The sequence below is a fragment of the Crocodylus siamensis genome, chromosome 2 (genome assembly GCF_052110815.1).
Source record: "Crocodylus siamensis isolate JL-2025a chromosome 2, ASM5211081v1, whole genome shotgun sequence".
In the NCBI taxonomy this organism is placed as follows: domain Eukaryota; kingdom Metazoa; phylum Chordata; order Crocodylia; family Crocodylidae; genus Crocodylus; species Crocodylus siamensis.
In genome coordinates, this window is record NC_143396.1 from 179,653,551 (window position 1) to 179,678,885 (window position 25,335).

Consider the following 25,335-nt stretch of genomic DNA (forward strand, 5'->3'; position numbering starts at 1 on the left):
GAAGGAGTTTTAGTTTGCTGCAGCCCAAGTCATTTAAAGTGCAGTACAGCACCGAATTTCCTACAGTGGCTGGAATTAATGTGTAATACACTGCCGAGGTGTGCAAACACTGACACCATCAAAGTGGTGCAAAAGCGTTTAGCCCGCTTTAAAGTGTCGTGCACACACGCCTCTTGTTTCATTTACACACAGCCAAAGTTATCTGTAATAACTGCTACAGCCCTGTGGGGTCTGAAATTCAAGCCAGTGAGATACCATCTCACCCTGTGTGCCATGAGAACACAGCTGGGATGTGCTACAGACTTCTTACCAATTAAACACACTGGACAAGAAGTTCTCACCTATGCATTCACTCCTTATCAGTCTATCACAGCAAAGATCTAGTTCTTTGTAAGATATTCTATTCAATTTAGCTTTTATCTGATTTTGTTTTCCTTGTGGTGGTAGAGAGTAGCAGAGGAAATGGATTCTATTTGATTTTATTCCTGGCCAAATCACTCCAGTTTATTTTTTAATTGCACTCATTCTGAGTCATCTATATAAGTTATTCTTTTTACATTTTGTTAGTCAGATGCCTTCAAGCTACAGCTTGAAAACTCTTCAAGAAACTTCACATTATAATAAATAATAGCGTGAGCGTTCCATCTGAAAAGTGCTTTCAGATTTTTCTGAGATCAGAGATGATGGCCAGTATGAGAGCATATATCCACAAATCAGGAGCTCTAAGTCAGTTCTTAAAAGGTCACAGCAAGTCAAGAAAATAACTAACTGCCTTTTCTGTGGTTCTTTTTCACCTTATGTGAAATATGGATCGCAGGGTCCATAGGAAATTAAGGCTGGAAGGGACCACTTGAGGTCATCTAATCCAGCCCCCTGCTCAAGGCACTATCATCCCTGACTAAACCATCCCAGCCAAATGTCCATCTAACCTGCTCTTGAAAACTTCCAAGAATAGAAATTCCACAGTTGTTCTAGGTGGCCTATTCAAATGCTTGACTACCCCCCAAAAAATATTGGACCTAGGTCTCCTACATGGGATGCAGGAATTCTACTACTGAACCAATAAAAAAATCTCCCTATTTTACAAGGAAGTAGTAAGGCTTGGTAAGGCTTATGAGATCTTTGATAGAAAGTGATGGAAGTGCAGATAGTATGTATTATAAATTTGAAGTGTTGGTGATGACAATTATAGTGTTGTTATTTTGCATATAGAATGCTTAATAGCATTCTTTGCACTTCCATATCAGCTTTCATCCAAAAACCTCAATTTGCTTCGTGCTCTATTGTACAATAAAAATAGCAATGATAATAATAATAATCCTGTTGCCCCAAAGGGTCTAATTTGTGTAAGGGTAGATGTCTCATAAATGCTGTTGGTCTTTAGACCTGGGAAAATACTAACTGCATTTTGACACAGTGCTATAGTGGTGGGCTGGTGAAAGAAATAATGGGGTAATATACTGTGTCATGTTCTCAGGCATTTCTGCTGAGGGTTTTCAAACACCTTATCTGTTTCTATAACTCTAAAACTGGGGTGTTCTTCCTAGATATTGCATCCTGACTACTTGTGGTATATAGACCTGGTATTTTCTGTGCCTTTCAGCCTTTGCATAAATGCTGGGTTTCCTTAAATTACTCTAGGTTCTCTTATTCTATAGGAATGCAGCCCCATGGAGCTGCACTGCCTACATAAGGCTCTCTTTCAGGACATGCAACACACTCATAGTGTGCTATATATTGCCATGCAGCCAACCAGCTCTAACGATAGTCTTAAGGAGTGGGTAAGGAGTGAAGTCAGTGTTTAGTGCACTGGTTCCTCACAATCCAAATCAGGGTTGCAGGGGGTCCTCAGTAGGGTCGTGAAGGGCCCACACACACGTGCACATTCATGTATGCAGCCTTGGAGCAGCGGGCAGGTGGGTGGGGTGGGGCCACCACGCACAAAGGGAGCAATGGCAGCTCCTCCACTCCAACCCCTGGGTCACTGCCACCACACTCCACTCAGAGCAGCCCCTGCAGTGCCAGGTTGGGAAGTCCTGTCGATGGCCAATTTAGGGTTGCACCAAAAAAAGGTTGAGAACCACTGGTATAGTGCGTATAATTGTGGGGGCTTCTACACAAGATGTTGTCTGCGAAGTTCCCCAATTAGCTCTGCAGTAAAGCGTCTCTGTCTACACATGCGGAGGTATTAGGCCAAAGTAAACTAATTAACTCCACCATTGGTTTGTACTGCCCAATACAAGTACTGTCCTACAGCAGAGTTATTAACTCTACTGCAATGCACATGTAGATGGTGACCCGGGCTGGCTGGGGCATAAGGGTTCTACAGTGCAGAGGCTGCCTGCCAGCTAGCCCCACACTGGAGCAAACTTGTGCCCCAGCCAGCCACTCCACAGCATGTTGAGCCAGTCAGGATGACCCCCTGGACCCTTTATCAGCTGGAACTGTGCCACCCCAGCTCAACATGCTGTGGTTTTGGGTACACATATAAACACAGCACTCAGGAGCAATAAGCTCCAGTGCAAACTGCACCAGAGTTTACTGTGTCACGTTAATATTCATTTGTAGACATGCCCTGTATAATCAAAATGACCTAGTCACAGAGCAAGATCCCAGAATACGAGGTGCTGTACACACAGAACAAAATGATGACTTCCATCCCAGCCAACCTATAATCCGAGGGCCTTGTCACACATTACATTTAAAGCATGTTTTATTTGGATTGTAGTAAGCATTGCTACAATAAGATTTCTGAGCAATCACATAGTAATGCTTACTGTGATCTAAATAAAACGTCCTAAACACTGGAACCCTTGAAGACACCAAAATGCTACAGGGGCTGGGACTGACAAAGAGCTGTTTTTCGGTCCCGGCCTCACTACCACATCAGAGTCTCCTGGTCACATTACCTCTGTGGAACAGTCGGACATCAGCTCAACAAGTGCTAGGTATTACAATCTGAAGATACTCCTTGCTGGAAATGTCCTAACTTTGCTGTGCTACAATAGCATTTAGCACATCTTACTTCTTGTATACTAGGGTTGTAAGTGCAGTTAACACATGTTAGGTGTAATATGCAACAAGGCTTTGTGGAAGTCACCTCCTCCCAAACTTGAGAGGCAACATAGGATAAAAAACAAAGGTGCGTGTTTGAAAGTTTGACAAAAGGGTGAGGGAGGCTCCCATCCTAGGCCAATCAGAGACAGGAGTCAAGCTCCCACGGCCAGATGAGAAATGATAGGTAGGGAAAATATAGGTCATGAAGGGCCCTGACAGTGCAGACAAGTAGCTCATTTTTGATGCAATAGAGAAGGGAGAACTGGTGGAGGGACACAAAGAGGTAGCCGAAGTGATGGGCTGAAGAAATTAACTTCATAGCACTATCCTGGAATCTATTTGGGCATTTGACTGGGTACTGATCTGGGCATTTGTAGATGACATGGGTTTAATTCTCCCTAAATTGTAGTGGCGATTTTTAAAAACACTGCTTCAATTTAAGGCAAAGTAAACCCCCATGTCATGTACACCCATGTTGTAGCCCCATCCTTACCTGCCTTTCCAGCAGCGGGGAGGATAGAGTGAGCTGCTGGTGGGCAGAGCGGTTCCTGAGCTGCAGGGTGGGGCTGGTGCTTCCCTCTGTGGCAGTGGCAGCACCTGCCCACAGGCATCCAGCTCATGCAGTCCCGGGGGGCATCGCAGCCATGGAGGGAAGCACTGGGCCCCCGCACAACTCAGGCAGGCTCCGGTGGAGGGGAAAAAAAAATGATCAGGCTTGTCGCTGAGATTTTTTTTCCTTCCGTGAAGCCTGTGCCGGGCTACCTGCACAGTCTGCCTGAACAGCCCCTGAGCCACACAGAGCCCAGTGCTTCCCTCCATGGTTGTAGATTAGGAAACTTAAACTCCTCAAAGCTGTTTTACTTCACAGCCCCCCAAAGTAATTTGCTGCTTCCCAAAATCATTTAAGGCGCATTATGCCACTGAATGTGCTACAGTGGCTGGAATTAACATGCAATACGCCACTGAATGTGCACACCGCAATGCCATTAAAGTAGTGCAAAAGGCATTTAAACCGCTTTAAATCCACTAAAAAGTGTTGTCTACAAACGGCCTGCAGCTGAAGAAAGCAAGAGTGCATGTGTCAGGGCAAGAGAAATGGATATTGTGGTACCATATTTACTTGAATATAAGATGACCCTGATTATAATATGACCCCCCAATAATTAGATTCTATATATGGAAAAGGTATACATTTCATATAATTTTCCAGGTATAAAATCTAATTTTTGGAGGTTTGTCTTCCCTCTCTTCCTTCCCCCCACCCTGCCACGCTGCTACAGCAGGGAAAATAAATCTGGGGAGTCATGTAGCCCCTTTGCCTTCTGGCCCCTCAGTTTCTTTCCCCTGGAGCCCCTCCTCCCACCTTGCTATAAGATGTCAGACCCTCTCTCCATGAGCACATGGAAATGAGGAATGCATTTGTAAAAACTGACTTTGAAATAAACATAGCTGTAGTAATTTATATATAGTATGCATAGACTTAGTTAATTCAGAACTGATGCAGTTTACCTTTTTTTAAAATGCAAGTTTTAGCTCAGGTACTCCATCAACACACTTTTAAGTAGCACTTTTGCATCTACTTATATATAGAACAAGTAGACACATGATATTCAATACAATGGCAAAAGGCTCATAATTTATCATATAGTTCATTGGGCTGGACTCCAACAGAGTCAATAGCATATCAAACCATGATGACCACACAGCTCAGCACTGCTCAGTATGTGCATGTACTCCAGATACCCCCCCACAAAGGATCCATGTGCTAATTAGCCCTCACGCATGATTGGAACTGAATGTTATTATCATGAACCCTGAGATCCTCCAGTGTATATTCAGATGAGATGCAGGACAATCTGGTCCCGCTTCACCTCATAGAGGGCAAGGCCACTCTAATCATATGCAACAGGCTGAGAGGGGTGCCAAGAGAGGGATTAGGGATAAACTGTTTGGGGCCCTGTTTGGTAATGTTTGCCAAACATTTAAGGGTGGTGAAGAAACAGAATGATTGGAAATGGGTAAGAAAGGTGCAGCTCGGATGTGGGAATTAGGAGAATGTTAAAATGTATTCAGTGTAGTGGCTTACCATGACTTGAAAAAGGGTCGGTGCTGAGCAAGACTGTGCTTAATGGGCACGACCATATATCTTCTTCAAATGGGCTACACTAACCTGTTCTTGTGGTAGGGTCTTATCATCATGTTTGCCCAGTGTGGGCCATGTGTTATATAGTCATGCTCAATGTTGGCTGCATTTAATCAACTTCATGGTTGGTTTTCATTACTGAGTGCATACTGCCGTTAGCAGCAGTCCTAAAATAGACAATGTATTTAATGATGTTTTCTTGTATGCAAATGTAAGACTGTTTCCCAATGCTGCTTAGGCAGGGATCTTGTCTTGTATTTAAGCAAATGCAGTAATTGAGATGTGAGATGAGGAGAATCTAGGTAAAGTTTTAGCTGTGGGGTTGGACAGAAAAAGACATATCTTAGAGAAATTATTCAGATGAAATCTGTCATGGTTGGACATAGGTTGGAAGTAGAAATGTAGACAGAGGTCTATGTCAAAGCTGCCACCCAGGTTATGGATCTTAGTGACAGGCAGTTTGGTGATGTTGTCCATAGTGATTGAGAAAGGAGGCAGGTGGGAGGGATTTGGAGGAAGATTAAGAGCTCAGTTTTAGTCATACTGAGCTTGAACAGGCAGCTGGACATCTATTAGGCCATGCCAAACAGACAAGCTGAGATTTTAGTCTGGACAGCAAGAGACAGGTGTGAAGCAGAGAGGTAGATGTATAATTTATCAGCATAGAGAAGGGCATTGAATTTGTGTGTACAGATGAGGTTATCTAGAGTTTGTGCAGAGAAAAAAGAGAAGGAGAGCAAGACAGGGCCTGGGGACCCTTACTGGACGTAGGAGAGGGAGATAATGAGTGATTGGAGAAGGGGGAGAAAACTGGGAGAGAACAGAGTGACCAGGGAAGGCAAAATTTCCAGAAGAGGACCATGGTCAAGACATCTGACAGGTCAGGGAGGATGGACTTCTACAAAGAGGCTGTTAGATGCTTTGGGGAAAGTGGCCTCGGTGGAGCGCAAAGAGCTGAATCCAGATTGGAGAGGATCTAGGGTGGACTAGAGGAGATGGGCTCCAGACAGTAACTGCAGATATCATATATAATTTGCTCAATGATGAAAATGCGAACAGAGAGAAGGGCAGCTGCTGGAGAGGCAAGTGGAGTTAAAAGTGCCATTTTTAAAGGCTATGTTCACACTGTGCACTATAGTATAGTACAAAGATACCCTAGTAGCCTCTTAGATAGCCTGAGTCCTAGAAACAGTATATCTGCAGTAGCATGGAGTTCTGCACTGACTGTTTTTTCTTGTTGAGTATGCAGTATACACATATTCTTAATCTTGCTGGTACTGTGTGGGAAAAAGAGCCAGAGGAGAGTGAGAGCTTCTGTAGAGGCATAAAGAGGAGAATGAGATTGGGTGTGAGGGACCACAGAAGATGGGATGGGTTGAGGGTACTGATTGAGTGGCAGGTGTCAGAGGAGAAAAGAGAAATCTCTTAAGTCTGTGACCAGAAGCAAGTTGTAGGAGGGGAACAGAGAAGGGAGGGTGTAGCAAAGGGAAGCAAGTAGTGTCACAGCACACTTTTCAGCTTTTTTGGTAAGAAATCCATGAAATCTTGTGTGCAGAGACAAATATAGGTAAGAGGAAGGCAAGGTTTGAGGAGTGAGTCAGAGGTCGTAAAAAAATGGCTCGGATTGTAGGCATAGGATTCGTTTATCTTGGAAAACAGTAGAGTTTAGCAAGGAAGATGGCAGAACTCAAGGAGCAATGAAGGAAGGAAGTGAGACTCATCATGGATTTGCTACCAGGCATACTCTGCAGCACAAAATAATATGTGGACCCTATGCTGTCCCTTCTCACATTTTCCAGCAAAGGGACATTTGGGGGACAGGAAAGGGAGCCGGCTCCATGCTTTGTGCTATATTTCTATAAGCTGCAGAGCAGCCCACAGGTAAGTCATGGGGAGGCTGCTGTAAATTGGAACACATTGGGAGCAGTGACAGCACTGTCTAAAACAGACAGAGTCTGGGAGGCACAAAGATAGTTTATAGCTATTTTTTCCCCACCCTCCTCCTGGCCTGCACCTTCTCAGTCATGGGCTGAAAACAGAATCCAGGCCTCTGATGGCTGGTAGCATTTTTACAGATTTTAGCACCTTTAAGACTCTCTCTGAGACGTGGGGAATGTGGGTGGAGGGAGTCTAGCTTTACTGATTTACGTAGCTGCACAGAGTTTCTGATGTGATACCTAGAGGCTGTTTGAGGTTAGTAGCTTGTTAACTTTGACTGGGGAGGTGGTATGTGTGGGATAGAGAAGGAAAAGTTGCAAAGGGAATAGATATAATAAATAAAACATGTTGGGGAGAATCGTTCGGCTGCTGCATGTATTCTCTCTGCTCCTCTCCAATGGATGACTTCATTCCTTCTATTAAGCATTCATTTGTTGTTGGTTTTTTTGTCTTTAAGCATTAGGGTCTGGTGTCCTTGAATCTTAGAAGTGTTCCCTGCAATCTTTCGTTTCATGTTGTGGCTTGTAGCAAAGCCCTGAAGAAATGCTGTGTCCCTAGGCCTGGACATTGGTGACTTCCAAGAACCAAAGCTTGTCCTAGCCTGCCCTGTATTACTGAAAACCCCCAGTAGAGAAATGGTTTAATAATTTAAACAAAATTGCTTTGTATCTGGTGGAACCTGACAGCTGCTCCTACCAGATACAGTGATGTCCCAAGATGGAGGGACCTCTGCTGCAATCACAATGACCACAGCAATAAAAGCTAAAGAGGAGGGCTGGTCAGAGCAACATGATGTACGTGAACATGGGCAGAGGGATCCAGGGAATTATTTTCTCCACTCTAATTCTGACTTGGTAAAGTCACTGTGCTTCCCAGCTACCCATCTGTGAAATGAGGGTGACAGCACTTCTAGTGTGTCTCTCCCAGGGCTGGCAAGAGGATTAAACGAGTTAATGATTGTACAGCACGTTCAGAATGTACAAGCTAAGTGCTCTTGCTGGGGATTCCATCCTGGGATAGCCCCTGTTGTGATTATCACAGCAGGTGGGCAGACAGCATGCTGCTACATGGAGATTGGCTCTTTTCTCTCCCCCTGTTTTCTCCGCAGTGACTTTTTAGAAGCTATAAAAAGATGTCATCAAATGAAGTGGTTCAGCTCTGCTGGGAGGTGTTCTGGCACAGCTGATCTGCTTTATTAGGTGAAACAGACATTGCCTGTTCTTGTGCAGAGTTGGGTCCCTGCCTCTCCTGGAAGTGGCAGAGGCCTGATCCTGCAAGATAACACACAGGCCATGTCTCTGCAAATGGTGGAACCCCAAGGTTTCCGTGCTTGCAGAGACACACCCCAGCACCATGATATGCGTGTCTAGGGAATCCTCTGCCAGGTGATTCCCAGGGTGCACATCTGCAAGCAGGGAACCTGGGGTTCCCACATTTTTACAGGCCCACCCCAGGTTGGGGCACAGCAGTGCAATATACGCACCTGGAGAGTCCTTTGCTGGGGGATTCCCTGGACATGCCGCTGCAAATGAGGGATCCCAGGTAGACACTTCTAGGGACAGGGGCCCAATTCTGCATGCCCTAGGAAGGAGAATTCCCAGGGCATGCAGGATCCGGCTCCTGAAGCCCTTAAGTGCCTGCCCAGGGTGACTAGAAAGCATGGGCAGCTCCAGGCTGCCCATGCTTTCCCACCCAAACAGATGTCCACTTCAAAAGGCAGCACGTGCAGTTTTGGGCATTTGTAGCATGACAAGGAGTGTGGATGCCTGTTTGCTTGGCCTTTGTGCCACTAGAAAAATGCTTACAGTGGCACAAAGATAACATCAGTTTCCAGCCAGAGAGAGATGCACAGTATAGTTTTATAGGTAGTTTTGCAGTGGGGAGAGTTACTGACTGGTGCTACTTCTCTTACCATGGGCAGGATTAAAAAGAGATTTTAGAAGGAAGTGCTTTTACATCAGATGAGACTCCCTTGACAGTTGCTTTGTATTCATTGTATGGCTTGAAATGAATGGGAACAGTGAAGTACCAAATTGGTAACAAAAGAAATTGTCATGGGTTGGGTTGAGGGAAGAGGAGAACCTCAAGAAAATTCTGTCTTCCATCACAGCTTCTACAAGCTGCCTGTGTTGTGCTGGTCAGCTGCCCCTTAACTCATCTGAGAACAGGACAAGGCTCTATTCTTACTGATTTCTGCTAAAGTCAGTGAGCGCTATCTAGCATATTGTGTGATTTAGACACTGATCTGGGACTCAGGATACTTGGCTCTTTCCCTAGTTTTGCCACCACCTACTGCAACCTAAGGAAAGTCATTGTCTGTCTTTGCCTCAGTTCCCCTTAAAATAAGATAATGCAAGGGGGTTGTTTGTGCCTTCTGTGAGATTGTCTTTTAATGGGTATATGAGCAAGTATGAGTGTGGGTATATATAACACTGAAACAAATAGAAGCTTCTAAGTAGCAGTGGGGGTGTCTACACGAGATGCTTTACCACACAGCAGACTAATTTGCTGCACAGTAAAGCATCACTGTCTACACATGCATGGCAATTAGGGTGCAGTAGACTAATTTAGTCTACTACCAGATACAAGTGATATCTGGCAGCACAGTAAAATTACTACAGTTAAACACATGTGTAGATAGTAATGTCAGTATTAGTTTACTTCAGGTCAAATTGAGCCAGAGTATATTCAGCCACACACATTGCATGTGTAGACTTGCCCAGTATATAATAATAAAGATAATTCACAGGAGTACAACCAGCCTTGGAAAATATTAAACCCACAGTCCCAGACTGATTGCTTTTTTTCCCCTGTAGCACAATTGTGAGGCATTGGTTTACACAGAGGAGAAGGTAGCGGCTGAATTTTGACCTTGTATAATCAAAAAACTCCTAGTTTGGGATGATACTTAAAAAAAACGAACCAACAGTTGCCCTGATTGATGACTCTCTGGTAAGGCTGCAAGTTGAAACTAAGAAATTCTGAATAAAGCATTAACTGCCCTGTACTTGTGGAATGATCCTTTCAGCACTGAGCTCTTGCACTTGACCACTGGGGAATGGGTTTGTTGCCCTTCTCACGCCCGTCACGCTAAGAGCTCTGTCAGATCAGAATACATTGTCTCTGCACTTCTCACTTGTCCCTTGACTCTATCTCCAGCACAAGTCTTTTTTCAGATGTTTTCCCCTTTCATTTACATTATTATATCTGGTGCTTCTGGGTGGTAAACAAAAAATAAATAACCTTGTAAATGCTCCTTGTCTTTCAATTTGTTTTATTTTTCATGCGACATGTCGGTGCATTTTTGCCGAGTGTTTTTAATAAGGCATAGTTGATGAAAATAAATTGCTTTGCAGTTCCTGCTGTGGGTGACAGAAATGCTAGGTCTGTAATTTTCTGAAACTGCATTTGAAACTTATGTGAGGAGATCTGCATGCTTGTACATACAAACATCTCTATAAGGTTCCTTCTTACAAATCAGTGTCTTACAGCTGAATTTTGTGGTCCAGGTTCATGGTTATAACTTGCATCTTCTGGGCATATGGAGCTATCAGAAAGTCTCTTTCACTTAGTTGCATAACCAGTTTGGGATTTGCTGTAAGAAAGATTAGGCGAGATCTGCCTCTAGCATGAGGAAGACAGCAGAAATTCTGGTCCAGTGTATCTTGCAAGCAAAGTCTATCCAGTCAAGGGCTCAGGCATCCCAATTCAGTGCTATGCATCAGTTGGAAATAGATGGAACACCACCCTTTTGGTCCATACCCTAGCATAGCTCTATACTGAAAATATGTTCTCATAGGGATGGCTTACAGTGGCTCTCTACTCACCAGGACCTCCTGCAAGCAAAGGATATTCTGAGCTGGGGAGATGCAAACAAGTTTTTCTCCCTTCATGGCACTGAAAGTGATGGAAAAACAACAGATCAAAAGAGAGAGCCTGGTCCTATATTAACATCTGTTTCTGTGTCACGTGTACAATCCATTGCATTTATCATAGTTTTCATGACAGCTCTACCTACATTCTGGCCAATAATCCATTTCCTTCTGGCCAAGAGCTACTGCAACTTTTCTGAAACCTGCTTCATCAATTAAAGTTTCATTTCCCTTATTTATTTTAATGTAAGAAATTAAATGAAAAATTGGCACAACTTTTGTGATTTTTTTTCTGGCATTTTGATATTTTGCCAAAAATTTGAAGTGCTGAATTTGAAGTGCTGAAAAAGGTGACATTTATTACATTTGCCCTTTGCTTGTTTTCTATTCTACTTGCTCAGCCATCACTACAGTATTAAGCACCTCACAATCTTTTAATGAATTCTCCCTCTAGACATACATCTCTGTCAGGTTGGGATGTACTGTTATCTTCATTTCACACATCTAAATAATTCCCAGAGTCTAAATAATTCAAACGGGGTCAGTGGCAAATCAGGGACAAGGACCCAGAGCTCACAGGTTGAAGGTTAGTAACTGCTCTACACTCTTTACTTTCTTGAGACCTGAAGAAGAACTCATTGCATTTCAAGGACTGTCTCAGTCTGTCCTGACCTTGTAGCTCATCCAATAAAAGGTATTACCTGCAGAATCCTTGTTTCTTGCATATTCCCTGGACAATCATGGAAAGATTGCCAACTATCAGTAAATTTATCAGTAAAAAATCAGGTTAAAATTGCTGTCAGTAAAATCTGTAATAAATCTTCAACCATCAGTAAAAACACTAAGCGGCTGCAACTTGATTGAAGCTTTGACAGGCAGTGCACAGCCATACCACCTGGTTTCTGAGCAGGAGCATATCACCCTGCAAGTAGCACTATCTCAGCTATGTACTGCTGCTGCTGCTGCATCCCACACTGTCTGTAATACTTCTGAGTTACAGGTAGGCTTCTTTAGGGGGTCTGTGTTAGCCAAGGGGAGTGAGGCTGAGAGGAGTAAGCCTGGGGAGTGGGCTGGAAGGGCAGCCTGGTACAGGGGCATCAGGGAATGTGAGCGAGTAGGGGCCTCCTGCCCAGCGGGTTGTGCCAACACAGTGTAAAACCACTGGTGCAGTCAAGCAGCGTTGCCAATCCAAAAACATTCTTTTTTAATGCAGCCCTTTTACTGACCGCATCTACATGAGACGTGAGACACTGACTGCAGTAGCCTGACGCTACTGCACAGTAGCTTCACATGACAGAAACAGTGATGCTATGCTACTGTGCAGTAGTCTCAAGCTACTGTACAGTAAGTGTCAGAAAAAAGCTGGTCATCAGTGCTACTGTACAGTAACTCAGGTTACTACAAAGTCATTTATGACTGTGCAGTCAGTGTCTCATGTTGATGCAACCACTGACAACCAAATGTTTACATTTTTACTGTGGTTGATGTTAAACCTCTAAATTTGAACCCAACCCTTCTAACTGGGACCTGGAAGCAGAGCAAGGCCTGGCAGAAGAGCTACATTTACCTTATGTAAAACATATACCAGTAAAAATATGTCAGTAAAAAAGTTTGTCAGTAAAAAGCTTGCAGATTGTGAGTTTAAAAAAAATAATCTTGAGTTGGCAACCCTGCATCCTAGCTATATCACTTCAACACTTCTGATAATTCTTCTATTCCAAGTCTGTTGGTAGCTTCAAAAAACTTAAACCTGAGAAAGGGCACTTGATGACTGAAAGCTTGCTCAGCAGCTCTCTCTAATATACAGCTGGCCCAATAAAAGGTATCACAAAAAATCTCTGCTTCTTATAGACTTTGTGGACCATTGCAACTACAACCATATCCCAACCCTACTACCTTCAAAAATATATTGTTTAAAAAGAGAGGTTACAAAATATGTTTCTCTTTCCATCCAAATTCCCATCCCAAGTTCTGTTCTGAGGTACAGGAAAGGTGATATATAGCCCTGGAGCAAACCTTTCTTTTTCTGTGCTGTGTAAGGCCTACCCTTGTCTTACAAACAGAGGAGTCCAAAAATGACACCCTGAACATTATTAAAACTCTCTAAAACACTTCTTTAAAAGTTTGTCCTCATCTTCATGGTAATACTGATTGTCTCTGACTCAGACCAGTGAAACCTTTGCACAGTACCACAGCATCATTGCTTCATTTAGTCCCCATGCATACAATATACTGTATATGCAAGGATAGCTGTAACACTATGCCATAGCAAAGAATCACAGTAAGTAGAGATGGAAATGGCCTTAGGGTCTCTTGAAAGTCCTGCTGCCGTTGCAGGTTTATTATCTGCCCTATGTTTTATCTAGTCCAGTTTTAAGTGGCTCAGTAGATATGGCATCTGTCACTTCCCTAAAGAAACTATTCCGTGGTCTGATAGAGCTACACTGTTAGGAAACATTTCTATATATTCCCCTGTGCTTGGCTGCATCTCATTACCCGTAGTTCTAATGACACTGAACCACCCCAGACAATTCCTCTCCATCCCTTGCCTTCTTGTATCTTCAAATTCTTGATAATAGCCTGAAGTTATTCTATTCCACTTTTATAGCCTAATTCTAAACCTTATTCATGCTGGGAGCATCTACACATGCAGTTAATGCAGCTGAAGATGTACTCCAGCTCAATTTGAGCCAAAGTAAACTCATCCCAATGTCACTGTCTTCACATACATTTAAGCACAGTAATTTACTGTGCTGCCAGATTTTGGCACTGGATTTATGACCCAGGTACCTTATTCTGGGTGGACCCAAACCCTCAGACTGACCATGACTTTTTCATTCAATAATAGGCAATGTTATTGATACACAGTGATAGCAGATAGGAATAATGCAGGCAACGAAAACAAAATAACCCCCACGATTCTAAGGCTGTCACAGAAGGAAGGTATACTTGGCCAGCATGTGAGCTTCACCCTTTGGATCTTTCTTGAAAATCAGCAGTCTTGGAAGGCAAGGGCCAATGTGCCCCCTTCCCCACCCCTCCCAGTGGGGCAGGTAAGAGGAGCTGGTGATGCACCCTCTGCCCATGGTGGCCTTGGGTTTCCCCTTCTAGAATACTTTGCTGCCCTCCTTTTGTATTCTTTTTCCTCCTGATGACTCTTTATCTCCAAGTACAGTTGATTCTGGGTACTGTGGTCATCATACTGTCCACGTTCTTTTCTGTCAGCGTATTCCTTTGTTTCCCAGGCCCATCACATACACACATTTTAATTTGGTCACGTCTTAATTTGGGCATACCCTGGCCTCCTAATTTGGTCTGTCCACCAAAAGTGGAAATCCCAAGTGCTCTGCAGCTGGTCACTGTGACCTGGCTACAACTCAGCAAGCCTATCTTATGTTATGAATTATCAGGGAACAGTATAGTACATGTCTTGAGTTTCCCAGCCTGAGTATCTGTTGGCCTCAGACAGTGTCTGCCTTGAAGGTTGAGAAACTTTGCCACAGACAGGCTTTTAGAAACCAATTAACCCTTGCCAGTCCCCTGGACCATTGTTCTAATGCAGTATCTATTCTACCTAGGAGCCGATTCCTAAAAGCAAATCTCTACATATCATTTTTTAGCCATCACCAGGTACCACTTGTATCTGATGGGACTGTCTGGCAGGACAGTGAATTAGTCTACTACACCCTAATTGACATGAATGTGTAGACAGTGGGCGTGTCTACATGCTCATTAATGCACCATAATTATTGCACATTAAGTTTAGTACCAAGTTAACCATTTTTTGCCTAGCACACTACTGCGCAGTATTATTAGGCTATTGCATAGTTAGCATCTTGTGTAGATGTGCCCAGTGACATTTTACTGTGCAGCCAATTAGTCTGCTACACAGTAAAGTGTCTTGTGTAGATATGCCTGCTGTGTATCTCTTTACACACATGAGTATTCCTCATAAAGTTACTGAGTGAATCAGTGCTGTTCAGCATGTGTGGGTGGAGTTACAGAATCAAGCCATTTACAGGGCACCCAGACTCTATGCATATACGTACATTGTTCTTTTAATCTTTCCTCATAAATCAACCTGCACGTCATTTTTCTGCAGTTCTGTGAATTCTCCCTAATTTTTTGCAGAACTGCAGACAGTATGTGGGTGGTTTTACCGCAGCTGGTACTATCACTGTCCACCCTGATTTAGTGACCTTATGTCTCTGAATATGCAGCATAACGTTCTGTTAGCTTTTACAGTGGCCATATTATGCATATTCCAACTGCTCCTTCCTATTCTTCTTACCTTCTAGATATTCTCTTACTCCAGGGAATCACTGGGCACATCTATATGTGCTATTAATACAATTGAAAAAACTCTGGTGCAGTTTGCACTGGAGTATATTGCTCCTCTGTTTATACATGCACCTGGGACTGCAGCATGTTGAGCCAAGCTAGAGCAGCCTTTACTGACAAGGGTCTGGGGAGCCAACCTGCCAATCCGGGACTGCTCCAACCCCACTCAAGGTGCTGCGGAGTGGTTGGCTGGGGCACAAGGGTGCTCCAGTGTGGGACTAGCCAGCAGGCAGCCCCCACACTAAAGCACTCTCATGCCCCAGCCAACCCTGTCAGCATCTACACATGCACTGCAGTGCAGTAAATAACACCACTGCAGAATAGTACTTGTGTTTACAACTACTAAGCTATGGCAGCATTTGTTAGTTTACTACAACCTATTAGGGCTGCATGTATAGAGGCTGAGACTTTACTGTAGAGCTAATGAGGCAACTCCGCAGTAAATGTCTCATGTAGATGTGCCCACTGAAACTGAATTCAGCCCACTTCTTCAAACCTGCCTAAAAATTACAAGAGTCCAAAAAACCCTTGACTCCTTTTAAATGTTCACAGCTGCTTATTTTCCAAATGCCTTGTTCTACAGATGTAAAAAATTCCTTAGGACTGTGGAAGGGGGGTATGTGTATGTGTGTGTAACAGGAAGTGTGATATTATATACACTAACAAAGACCTGGCTTCATTGTTTTCTAGGTATTTGGTGCTAGAACATGTGTCAGGTGGGGAGCTCTTCGACTATCTTGTAAAAAAAGGAAGATTAACACCAAAAGAAGCCAGAAAGTTCTTCCGACAAATCATCTCTGCTTTAGACTTCTGCCATAGTCATTCAATATGGTGAGTACAGCAGGTTTACAATAGGTGGTGGCCATGACATGGGGCTTTAGTTTCTGGAACTTTTACTTGCTATTAAGTAATTAATGTTGTGAAGCTCTTTGGAGTCCAGAAGTGCTATATTAAATGTTGCTGCTTCCTGGCTCAGTCTGTGAACGCTGCGGGAGATATACACTGATTGGTCATGCAGAAGATTGCCTGTGACTTCCCTTTGGCCCTGATTGTAATATATGTAAAATGACTCATTTCTGATTTCTATTGGGAAGCAAACCAGACGTTCAGTGGTAAGCATGAGGGGAGGGGGCAGCTGCTGTTATAAACATTTGTAGCAAATGCTTTATCCAGGAAAATCAAAGCCCAGGGGGATGTATGGCTTTCTTTCTATGTGTTTGGGTAGCAGATGCCAATAACCAAGAATAATATATGCTGCAGCAGAGGTAGTCCTTGTAGAAACTTGAGACAATACAACAGAATCACTTTATGGCCTCCTCGCATTGTAAGAAACCTGCTGGTATTTGGCAACCTTGTCTAGGCTCCTTCTGGGCATTTGCCTCACTATTGCCTTCAATTTCCTTTCCAGTAGGAAGTAATTTCCTTTATCAGTCCATTATTGATACTTGTTAACTCAGTCGGATGATTTAACGGTTGAGTACAGTTTAACCTGTAACTTTCAGGTGGCATTTTAAATTGAACTAGTTTCCACTTCATCTTTTAAGAAGTTCAGGTAATTTAAATTATACTGAAATTGAGTTGTCACAGCCAGTCTGAATGCAGGGTTTCTGTGCAGTTGCTGACCCATAACTGCACACTTATTTCTCAGTAATGCAATTCTTTGCACTCTGGTTGGCTCAGGGGTTATGATTTACATAAAGACTGCACAGTTGTTTCTCAGTAACCGCATACAGCATGCAGATCCCTCTGTTCTGATAGGATGAGGACCATATTAGACAATGAGAGTACAGAGATTTGCATAATCACTGTGTGTTTATTTCTTCATAATCATGCAGTAATTATCTATATCTCTCTGGTTTTACCAGCTGCTGTCCTCAGATTTCCCTGTCCATCTGCCCATAGTGAGAATGGCCACCCAATTGTCTGACCTGCTCTACCCATCCTTACCTAACCCCAAATAGAAAATACTCAATAATTTCAAATGCAATATGTTACTAGAAGATATGAGCCTTCCTTCATGAGCAAAGGTAGCAACAGGGAAAAACCAAGATCATTCTTATGGAAGAGTCTAGTTCAGAGTTTGGTTAACAGTGTTGGTTACAGGCCTGTGGATTGGGAAGTCCTATTGCCAGTTGATATGTACAACTTGATAATCAGCAGAGCCTGGAGTTAGCGGAGGACAAGCAATAAAAACATTAATGCTCTGTGAAAAAAAACAATGAAGTGACTGAGAGACTTCCGTGGGCTTCATTTGCTTTTGGATTAGGTCCTGAAGGTTTTCTTTGTTAGCAAATGACACTAGCAGATAAGTTGTTCTGTGAATTTCAGGTCTTTTGCTTGCAAAAGGATCGTGATTACCTCACATCAAATGAAATTATTCTTCCGCTCTGTTCAGCACTGGTGAGGCATCAGTGCTGAACTGGAGTACTTTGTCCAGTTTTGGGCCCCATACTTCAAGAAAGATGTGGACAGTTTGGAAAGAGTCCAGCTCAAGGCAACAAAATGATAGGGGCCCAGGAGGCAAGACTTAGGACAAAAGACTGAAAGAAATGGCGTTAATCAGCCTGGAGAAGAGACAACTGAAGGGGGATTTGATACCAGTCTTAAGATACCTGAAGGGTGATTGTTGAAAGGATGTAGATGGACTCCTCTGCAACAGGAAAAATGTAGACTGGAGATTAGGAGGAACTTTCTGACTATGCAAGTAGTCAGGCATTGGAGCAGGGTACCTAAAGAAGCTATAAAGTCTTTCAAAAACTTTCAAGAGCAGGTTAGATAGACATGTAGCTGGAATGGTTTAGTCAGGGCTGATCCTGTCTTCAGCAGGGGGCTGGACTAGATGACCTTGTGAGGTCCCTTTCAGCCTAAATTTCCTATGATCATAATTCTTTTTGATCATATACATAAGTATATGTATATCAATACAGAAGTATTTCCATTCTCTGATTGCCAAAATTCAACTCGTAGAGGTTCTTTTTCCAGAAAGCTTTTAAACATATACACTAAGCACTCTGTTTGAATAAGGATGTTTTCCTGAGTCTGTCCAAGATCAGGCTTCAGGTGTTGGCTAATTTACAATGCACAATCTGGAAATATTCTCTATTAGTCTCTTACAATGTATTGTCCCCATGAATATTGCTTCTAGTATACTTGCTCACTTGAATATTTCCAGGCATGTCACAAACAAAAGTGCAGGCACAACCAAAGGTAATTCACTTAAGAATTCAAACTTTTATGTGCAGGCAACTGTCTTCAATATTTTCCTGAATTTGGTGGATGTGCAAGTGTATCTACTAGTCCATAAGGACTATTGTGATGAGTATGGCACACATAGGAAGATGGACAGCCAGCTCCCAGCATCACTGTCTTTAACAAACTGTGCTGAAGGTTTTAGTGAGGCTGTTGGATAAGTATGTACTTCTGCAAGATGAAAAATTTCTAGGGAATTTTCAGGGATTGAGGATCACCTCACCAAAGGTTCACCAAATGCCTGTTTGGATTGTGAGGCAATGTCCTTCTTGTTAAGAAATGAATCTGTTTCCCTAATTTCCTCCCCCACCCCAGCTTTGTGATTTGCTTTCAAGTCAGCCTGAAGTAAGTCATGAGCAACCCCCTCCTCCACCATGTCTATGAGAACCGCGTGTCTCCTGAGACTATGCCAAAGTCTAAACAGTCACCATCAAAGGGTTTTAAGAAATCAGAGTGCGTTTGTGCATGTGTGTAAAATTTAATGTGCTTTCCTACGCAGTGAAGCCTGACCTTGTCCTGTCGTGGGGAAGTGAGATGACAAATTATCTCATCATCCAGGTTATCCAGTTATGACCACACTGAAAAATGAAGGCATCCCTCCTTTGGCTAATGACTAAATGTGGGTGCCTCTGACCCACAGGCAGAATAAATGGTAGCTCTCTGCCCCCCCACCCCATATCATGTCTCATTTCTTCCCCTGAAGATACAGAGAAATTCCTAAGGCTCCCAGTTTCTTCTTCATTGTGCTAAGTTCTCCCATCACTGCCTTAAACCCACTGAAGGCCTACAATTCCTGTATCAAAGAATCCGTGATATTTTCCCCATAGTACCCACCAAAGGAAGGGATTGCCTGTGTCTGAGGATGGTTTTCAAACTATCAGCCCAAGCAAGGGATAGAATGGATTTATGATTTGCTTGTGTTTGTCTGAAGGATATGTTACATCAGTAGGAGCTTCCTAGTCTAACTTCTTTTTTTTTTATGGGAACTTAGTGCTATCCGCCTCCCAGTAGCAGTTGTAGCAGAAGCTTTTTTAAAAGAGTGGGCTATGGTAAAGTTCACAGCTACCTCAGTTATAGTCCTCCTTTGAAGGACTGCAGGGACTAGGAATACCAGCTTGCAGGAATTCACAGCTAGACAGGTTTCACAGGCCAGTGGTATGAGCCTTTGTGATATGGGTTGCATTTTTCATACATACATGATGCCCGCTGCCTTAATTTTGGGGTGCCCATCTGGAGTGGAAAGCCTTAAAAAAAAAAAGATGCTGTTCAGTAAGTGCTGGGAGGCATCCAGCCTCTGAAGAACAAGATCATGAAGGTTGTCCCAAGCTGGGGAACCCAAAATCGATAACCTTTTTCAAACATCACAGAGACCAAGTATGGGCAAGCCCATTCTAACTTCAGTCTCAGGTACAGTCATTATGAGAAAATGGAAGGAGTACTGGCTGTGAAGGAGCTGAAGCTAAATTTGTTCCCAGCACAGTCATTCTAGATAGGATGCCAGGGCAGTGATAGTGACAGAGCTCACAGCTGTGCCACTGCTGGGTTTCCCCAAGAGGAGTCCCCTTGCAGGTAGAAAAAGCAGAGGCTGCAGAGAGAAATGAATCTGGAAATAAATAGAAGAGAACAGCTAAAACACTCCTGATTGGCTGGGCATGACATCACCAACCAAGCTTGTGATTGGGCTGAGTTGTGTTTTGTGTGTGTTGGGATTTTCCTTTGGTCAAGCTCATATTTGGTTTCTCTGTCTTGTGAGCTGACAAATAAAAAGATGATTACAAAAAAAGCCCCATGGCAAACCTTATTAACTTCAGAAATAACAGATAATGCCAATTACTGCATAGGATAGCGGTGACATTGAAAGGAAATTCCCTCTGGTAATGAGGAGCAGTGGCATTATTTTATTTTATTTCCATTTTGGCTGGGTATGATTTTTTTCAGGGAGTGCATGGTGGGGTTAAGGCAGGTTCTCTATGAATATTGATAAATGACAATTACGAGGGCTGCTTCTTTCATCGCCTGAGGCTCTGTCTGCTTGCGTTTGCAGAGTGCTCACACTAAAGTGCGTGCGTGTGCGTGTAGATGCAAGTGGGTGTATGACATAGAAGGGACTAAGGCAGTGAAAAAGAGCTTTGTTTGGCTTTGCCCTGTGTTCTTCCCACCAATGGGGAGGGGAAAGGGCTGTTATTAAATAATACTTCAGGATTGCAGCAATATCCAAAACTCCCCCAGCATGATAGGATACCACAGCCATTCCCAGAGTACTGCAGCAGTCTTTGATTAAAGGGGAGGGCAGGGAGAAGGAAGAACCTGGGATGTCCTCAAGAAGCAGCAGAGATCAGACAGAGTACTGTGCATCTTTAGGAAAGACCTCGGGCTTGCTCTGGAAAAAAACTATCCGCTTTCTAGCAACAGCAGTTTTGCCCTCCCTTCTCTGTAAAGAGTGCATGACAGTATTCTGTAGGGATTGTCTAGTGAATGCATAGGATTATATGCACTAGGACTGTTGAGCTGTCCTGAGCTGGGCCTTAAGCTGTGAGATTGCCTTAAAAACCGGGAGATCCTTGCTTTCTGGCCTCTGAGCATTTCTAGGCTGTAGGAAACTTCACATGCACAGCTCAAGGGAACCTGAGAGTCCTTAGTAGTCACCTGGCTCCAGGAACTTCAGATTTAAAATACATCTGAATGCAAATAGCTCAAAATAGTGACAGGCTTCTTATATGCAGGGACCCTGAGTGCCCTCACCTAGCACAGCAGCCACAATACCACAGGTACAGCCTGGGAGGGGGTCAGAGGACACCTCATTTGTCTTATCATTCATGGATGCATTCTCACAAAATCAGGAGGTGGTGAAAGAAAGAGACCCCATGAGCCAGATCATGGGTTGCCCTTCCTTGCTTAGTTGTACAGGGACAGATACACACACAAGAAGCTGCCTCCTCCCACCCAATGAATCTATGTCAGAGCAGCATGTGGTGATTGCCCCTCTCCTCCCCACACTTTGGAAATAGGCCTGGACAGACAACAGGGTTTGGGATAACCTGCCAAATTCATAGCTTATGAAGAAAGAAGCCATTATGCTATGGCACTCTACAGCATTGTACTCTCTCCCCTTTCTTCTGTACACACAAGGAGAAATAGAGAGAACAGACACACACGTACACACATACACAAGAATAGTAAAGAGTACACACACACGAGAACAGTAGAAAATACATCCACATGTGCACGCATGCGCGCACGTGCACACACACACACACACACAGAGGAACGGTAGAGAGTACATGATGGTACAGTGTAACTGTATGTGAATGATGGAGGAGTTACAGCAGGGTTAAGGTTACGGCACATAATGTTTAACAGGGAGAAAAAAGTGGACTATCTACTGAATGTTTTATTCTGGGGGGAAAGAAGACCTCAAAACTTACTAAATGAAATACAGAGTAGCTTTTAATTTTCTGTGTGTTTTTAGGAGTTGTAGGGGAGTCATACCTTTAAATGTATTTTGGATTAAAAAGGGCTGGATTTTTAAACTGGATCCCTATCATCCTCCTGTTTCTTGGAACCTGCCTACAAGAACACCATACCAAGCTTCTGCAGCAGATAACTGCATGCCTGTTCTTTACACAAATACCACTATTATCATTTCCCATTTGCAAATGTAGGGAAACAGTATATTTTATTCAGTAACCGATTTGAGCTGTGCCAATTTGAAAGTGCAGCTTGGATGTTATGTAACTAGTATTTGCACGTCAGGAACCTCAGTGTACCCATAGCAGTGAATTCACCAAGTGGTACATTAACAATACAATGACTTTGTTTGCTGGGCAGCAACTGATATGTGTACACAACAGTCAACCTGACAAATTCCAGAAGCCTCACTTCCTTTAATGTCGAGATTGATTTTGCCACTGGCAGTATGAAAGAACCACCTTAACCAATGACGACATTTCCTGTGAAGTAGCATCCTGTGTGTTACACACCTGGCAGATTTGCCACATTGAAATGGCCACATTTAATTTAATCCCCATAGTCAAACTCCAGCTTCAAACCTTGGGTTTGCTGCATATCCATCATTTGTTGTGAGGTTATGTGGTTTTTTAATATTTCAACTCCAATATACAAAGTTTCTTTAAAGATTAGGGAAATTCAGAAAGGAAAAAAAAGTGCCTAACAATAAACAATAATGCTAGTTAAGGGTTCTGCTTTCATACCATTTTTTCAAATACTGTAAAGCTAGGACAGTGGTTTTCAACTATTTTTCATTTGCGGATCCCTAAAAAATTTTGAACAGAGGTGCGAACCCCTTTGAATTGTAAGTGTTAGTATTCCTATATTTCTGAATGATCATAGTCATTTTTTGCGGACCCCTTAGATATAATCTGCGGACCCCCAAGGGTCCTCATATCACAGGTTGAAAACCACTGAGCTAGGAAATAACCAGTTAAGGACAACAGCCATTCTTCTTTATTTCCCTGTGCCAGTATAAAATGTAGCACACTATTACTGTGCTTCTCACACAACCCTGTATTAACACACAAAGCTTCAGAAACTATCATGGAACTTTAATTTTGACATATGGGCACTCTTCTTTCGTATGACAAAATAAGTATCCATATCTTTGTCTTAGTGCGCTTTGGTGTTTTTGTTGATTCAGGAGCTCTTGGCCGTCAGAGATGTTACCAGGGATCACTACATGGAAGTGACTCTCATTGATCCCCATGCATGTACATGAAGAACAGGCATAACTGGATAAAATTCTATGTCCTGTCTTATGTAGGAGGTCAGATGAGATGGTGTCTTCTAGCTGTAAAATGTGTGAATACGTATTAAAAGTTGTTTTCTTTTTCCCCCTGACACTAGCAACATCCAGAACTCAGTGACAATGTGATTCAAGTATTATAGGGCAACATTTATTAATGCCACATCATACTTTTTCATTTTTAAAATACAGATGTGCATTCAAATCTGAAATTACAGTAACTGTTGAGCCATTATCAAATTTCTAGGAGCTATGGAAAATGAGATGAAAGGGATTTTGTGATCATGTAAATAAAAGATGAAGCTTCTCATTATTATTAATTCTTAACAGTAAATTAATTATTTGTAAGCACCATCATTGTGCAAGGCACTTTTAACAGACATATAGTAGGACAATTATTCTATGATCTACCTCCACTGGGAATTTGGGGTCAGTGGGGAAAGCATTGGTCAAGTGGCCCACGCTATGAGTATTACTTATGACCTGCAATTTCTCCAACAAGGAGGTATTGTGGTTCGAAATCTGGGAACTAAAAGAAGTTGTCGTAGAAACCAACCTGAATGTTTCAACTAAAAAATTACTTTAAAATGATGGGTCAATACCTTGACTAGTTTAAATTATCATAGCTCCTTTGAATCCAATTTTCCAGTTCGGTCTTTATCCAGATATCTCCTGTCAGCCTTGGGTGACAGCAAGGGTTATAACTTATACCTTGTATTACACATATGTTGTTGCTGCCTGCAGCAGAGATGAGATGATAGTCACACTGTAGGAGAGCAGGCACTCAGAAATGGAATAAGACAGGGAGCTAGGATGATCTGGACAGCATCATCGAGAGTCACCAGTGACTGGGGAGCTGGACAATACATATGCAGGTGCAGATTATTCTCTTCTTCCATCTCCTCTATGTCATAGAGTTGTGGTCTGTTTTCCCAGGAACATCCTTTCAAGCCTCTCACCCTTCTCTCTTTTTCACTGTGCAGGAATTTTAGAGTCCTTTCTGTGCTGTATGTTTATGTGCGTGTTCACATATGTTCGTGTGTGTTACAATACCTTGCAGTGTCTGCCACTGTGTGCTTTCTTTGTGATTGCTTGGTATGTGACTCTTACTCGTACATACTGGGTGCATCCACTGAAGACATTTACTACAGAGCTGCCTAATTAGCCCTTCAGTAAAGTCTCAACATCTACACTTGCAGCCCTATTAGGTCACAGTAAACTAATTAGCTGTGGTGTAGTTTGTACTTGGAAACACAAGTACTATCCTACAGCGGCATTCTTCAGTGCTCAGCAGTGCACATGTAGATGTTGATGAGTCTTGCCGGGTCATGAAGGTGCTTCAATGTGGAGGCTGCCTGCCAGCTAGATCAACACTGTAGCACCGTCATGCCCCAGCCAGCCCCTCAGCAGCATGTTGAACCAGGTCATAGCTGCCCTGGGCTGGCAAATTGACCCCCATCCCAGGCTCCTTGCCCAGCTGGGGCTGCTCTGCCTTGGCTCAGTGTGCGGCAGTCCCAGGTGCACGTGTAAATGCAATGCCCAGGAGCAATAAACTCTGGTGCAATATGCACCAGAGTTTAGTGCATCACATTAATTCCATGTGTAGATGCTCCCACCATAACCAAAAATCCTGCCTTAATCAGGATCAGGAAGCTGACTGCTTGCTCCTTTGTTTTGGTTGAGGGGCTCTGGACATTAAGCTGTTATCTTGCATGGGACTAACCCAAGCTTCTGCTGAGCTAGGCTGGGCTGCATCTCTTTTCTTTTTATCTTCCCTTTCAGCACTCAACAGTACTCTATGGGGGAATTCGCCCAGCCTGTTCACTAAGGAGGCTGTATTCTTTAATTCGTCTTCCCAGACAGTGTGGAGAAAGCCCTGAGTGCATTTCAGCCCTTTATAACAATGAGAGGGCAAGGAGTCCTCTGTTCACCTGCAGAGCAAGGAGGTGACATCGGTCATGTAAGACACGGAGCTG

The 25,335-nt window shown here is 43.2% G+C and overlaps 1 protein-coding gene across 3 annotated transcripts in view; it reads left to right on the forward strand.

Annotated features, from left to right (window-relative positions):
* BRSK2 (BR serine/threonine kinase 2) overlaps window positions 1–25,335 on the forward strand; it is a 483,239-nt gene that overhangs the window by 343,726 nt on the left and 114,178 nt on the right. For all 3 annotated transcript variants that reach the window (XM_090032456.1, XM_090032454.1, XM_090032455.1), the window contains exon 4: window positions 16,042–16,182. In XM_090032456.1, the coding sequence (XP_089888582.1) occupies window positions 16,042–16,182 (141 nt within the window). The remainder of the gene's footprint in view (window positions 1–16,041; window positions 16,183–25,335) is intronic.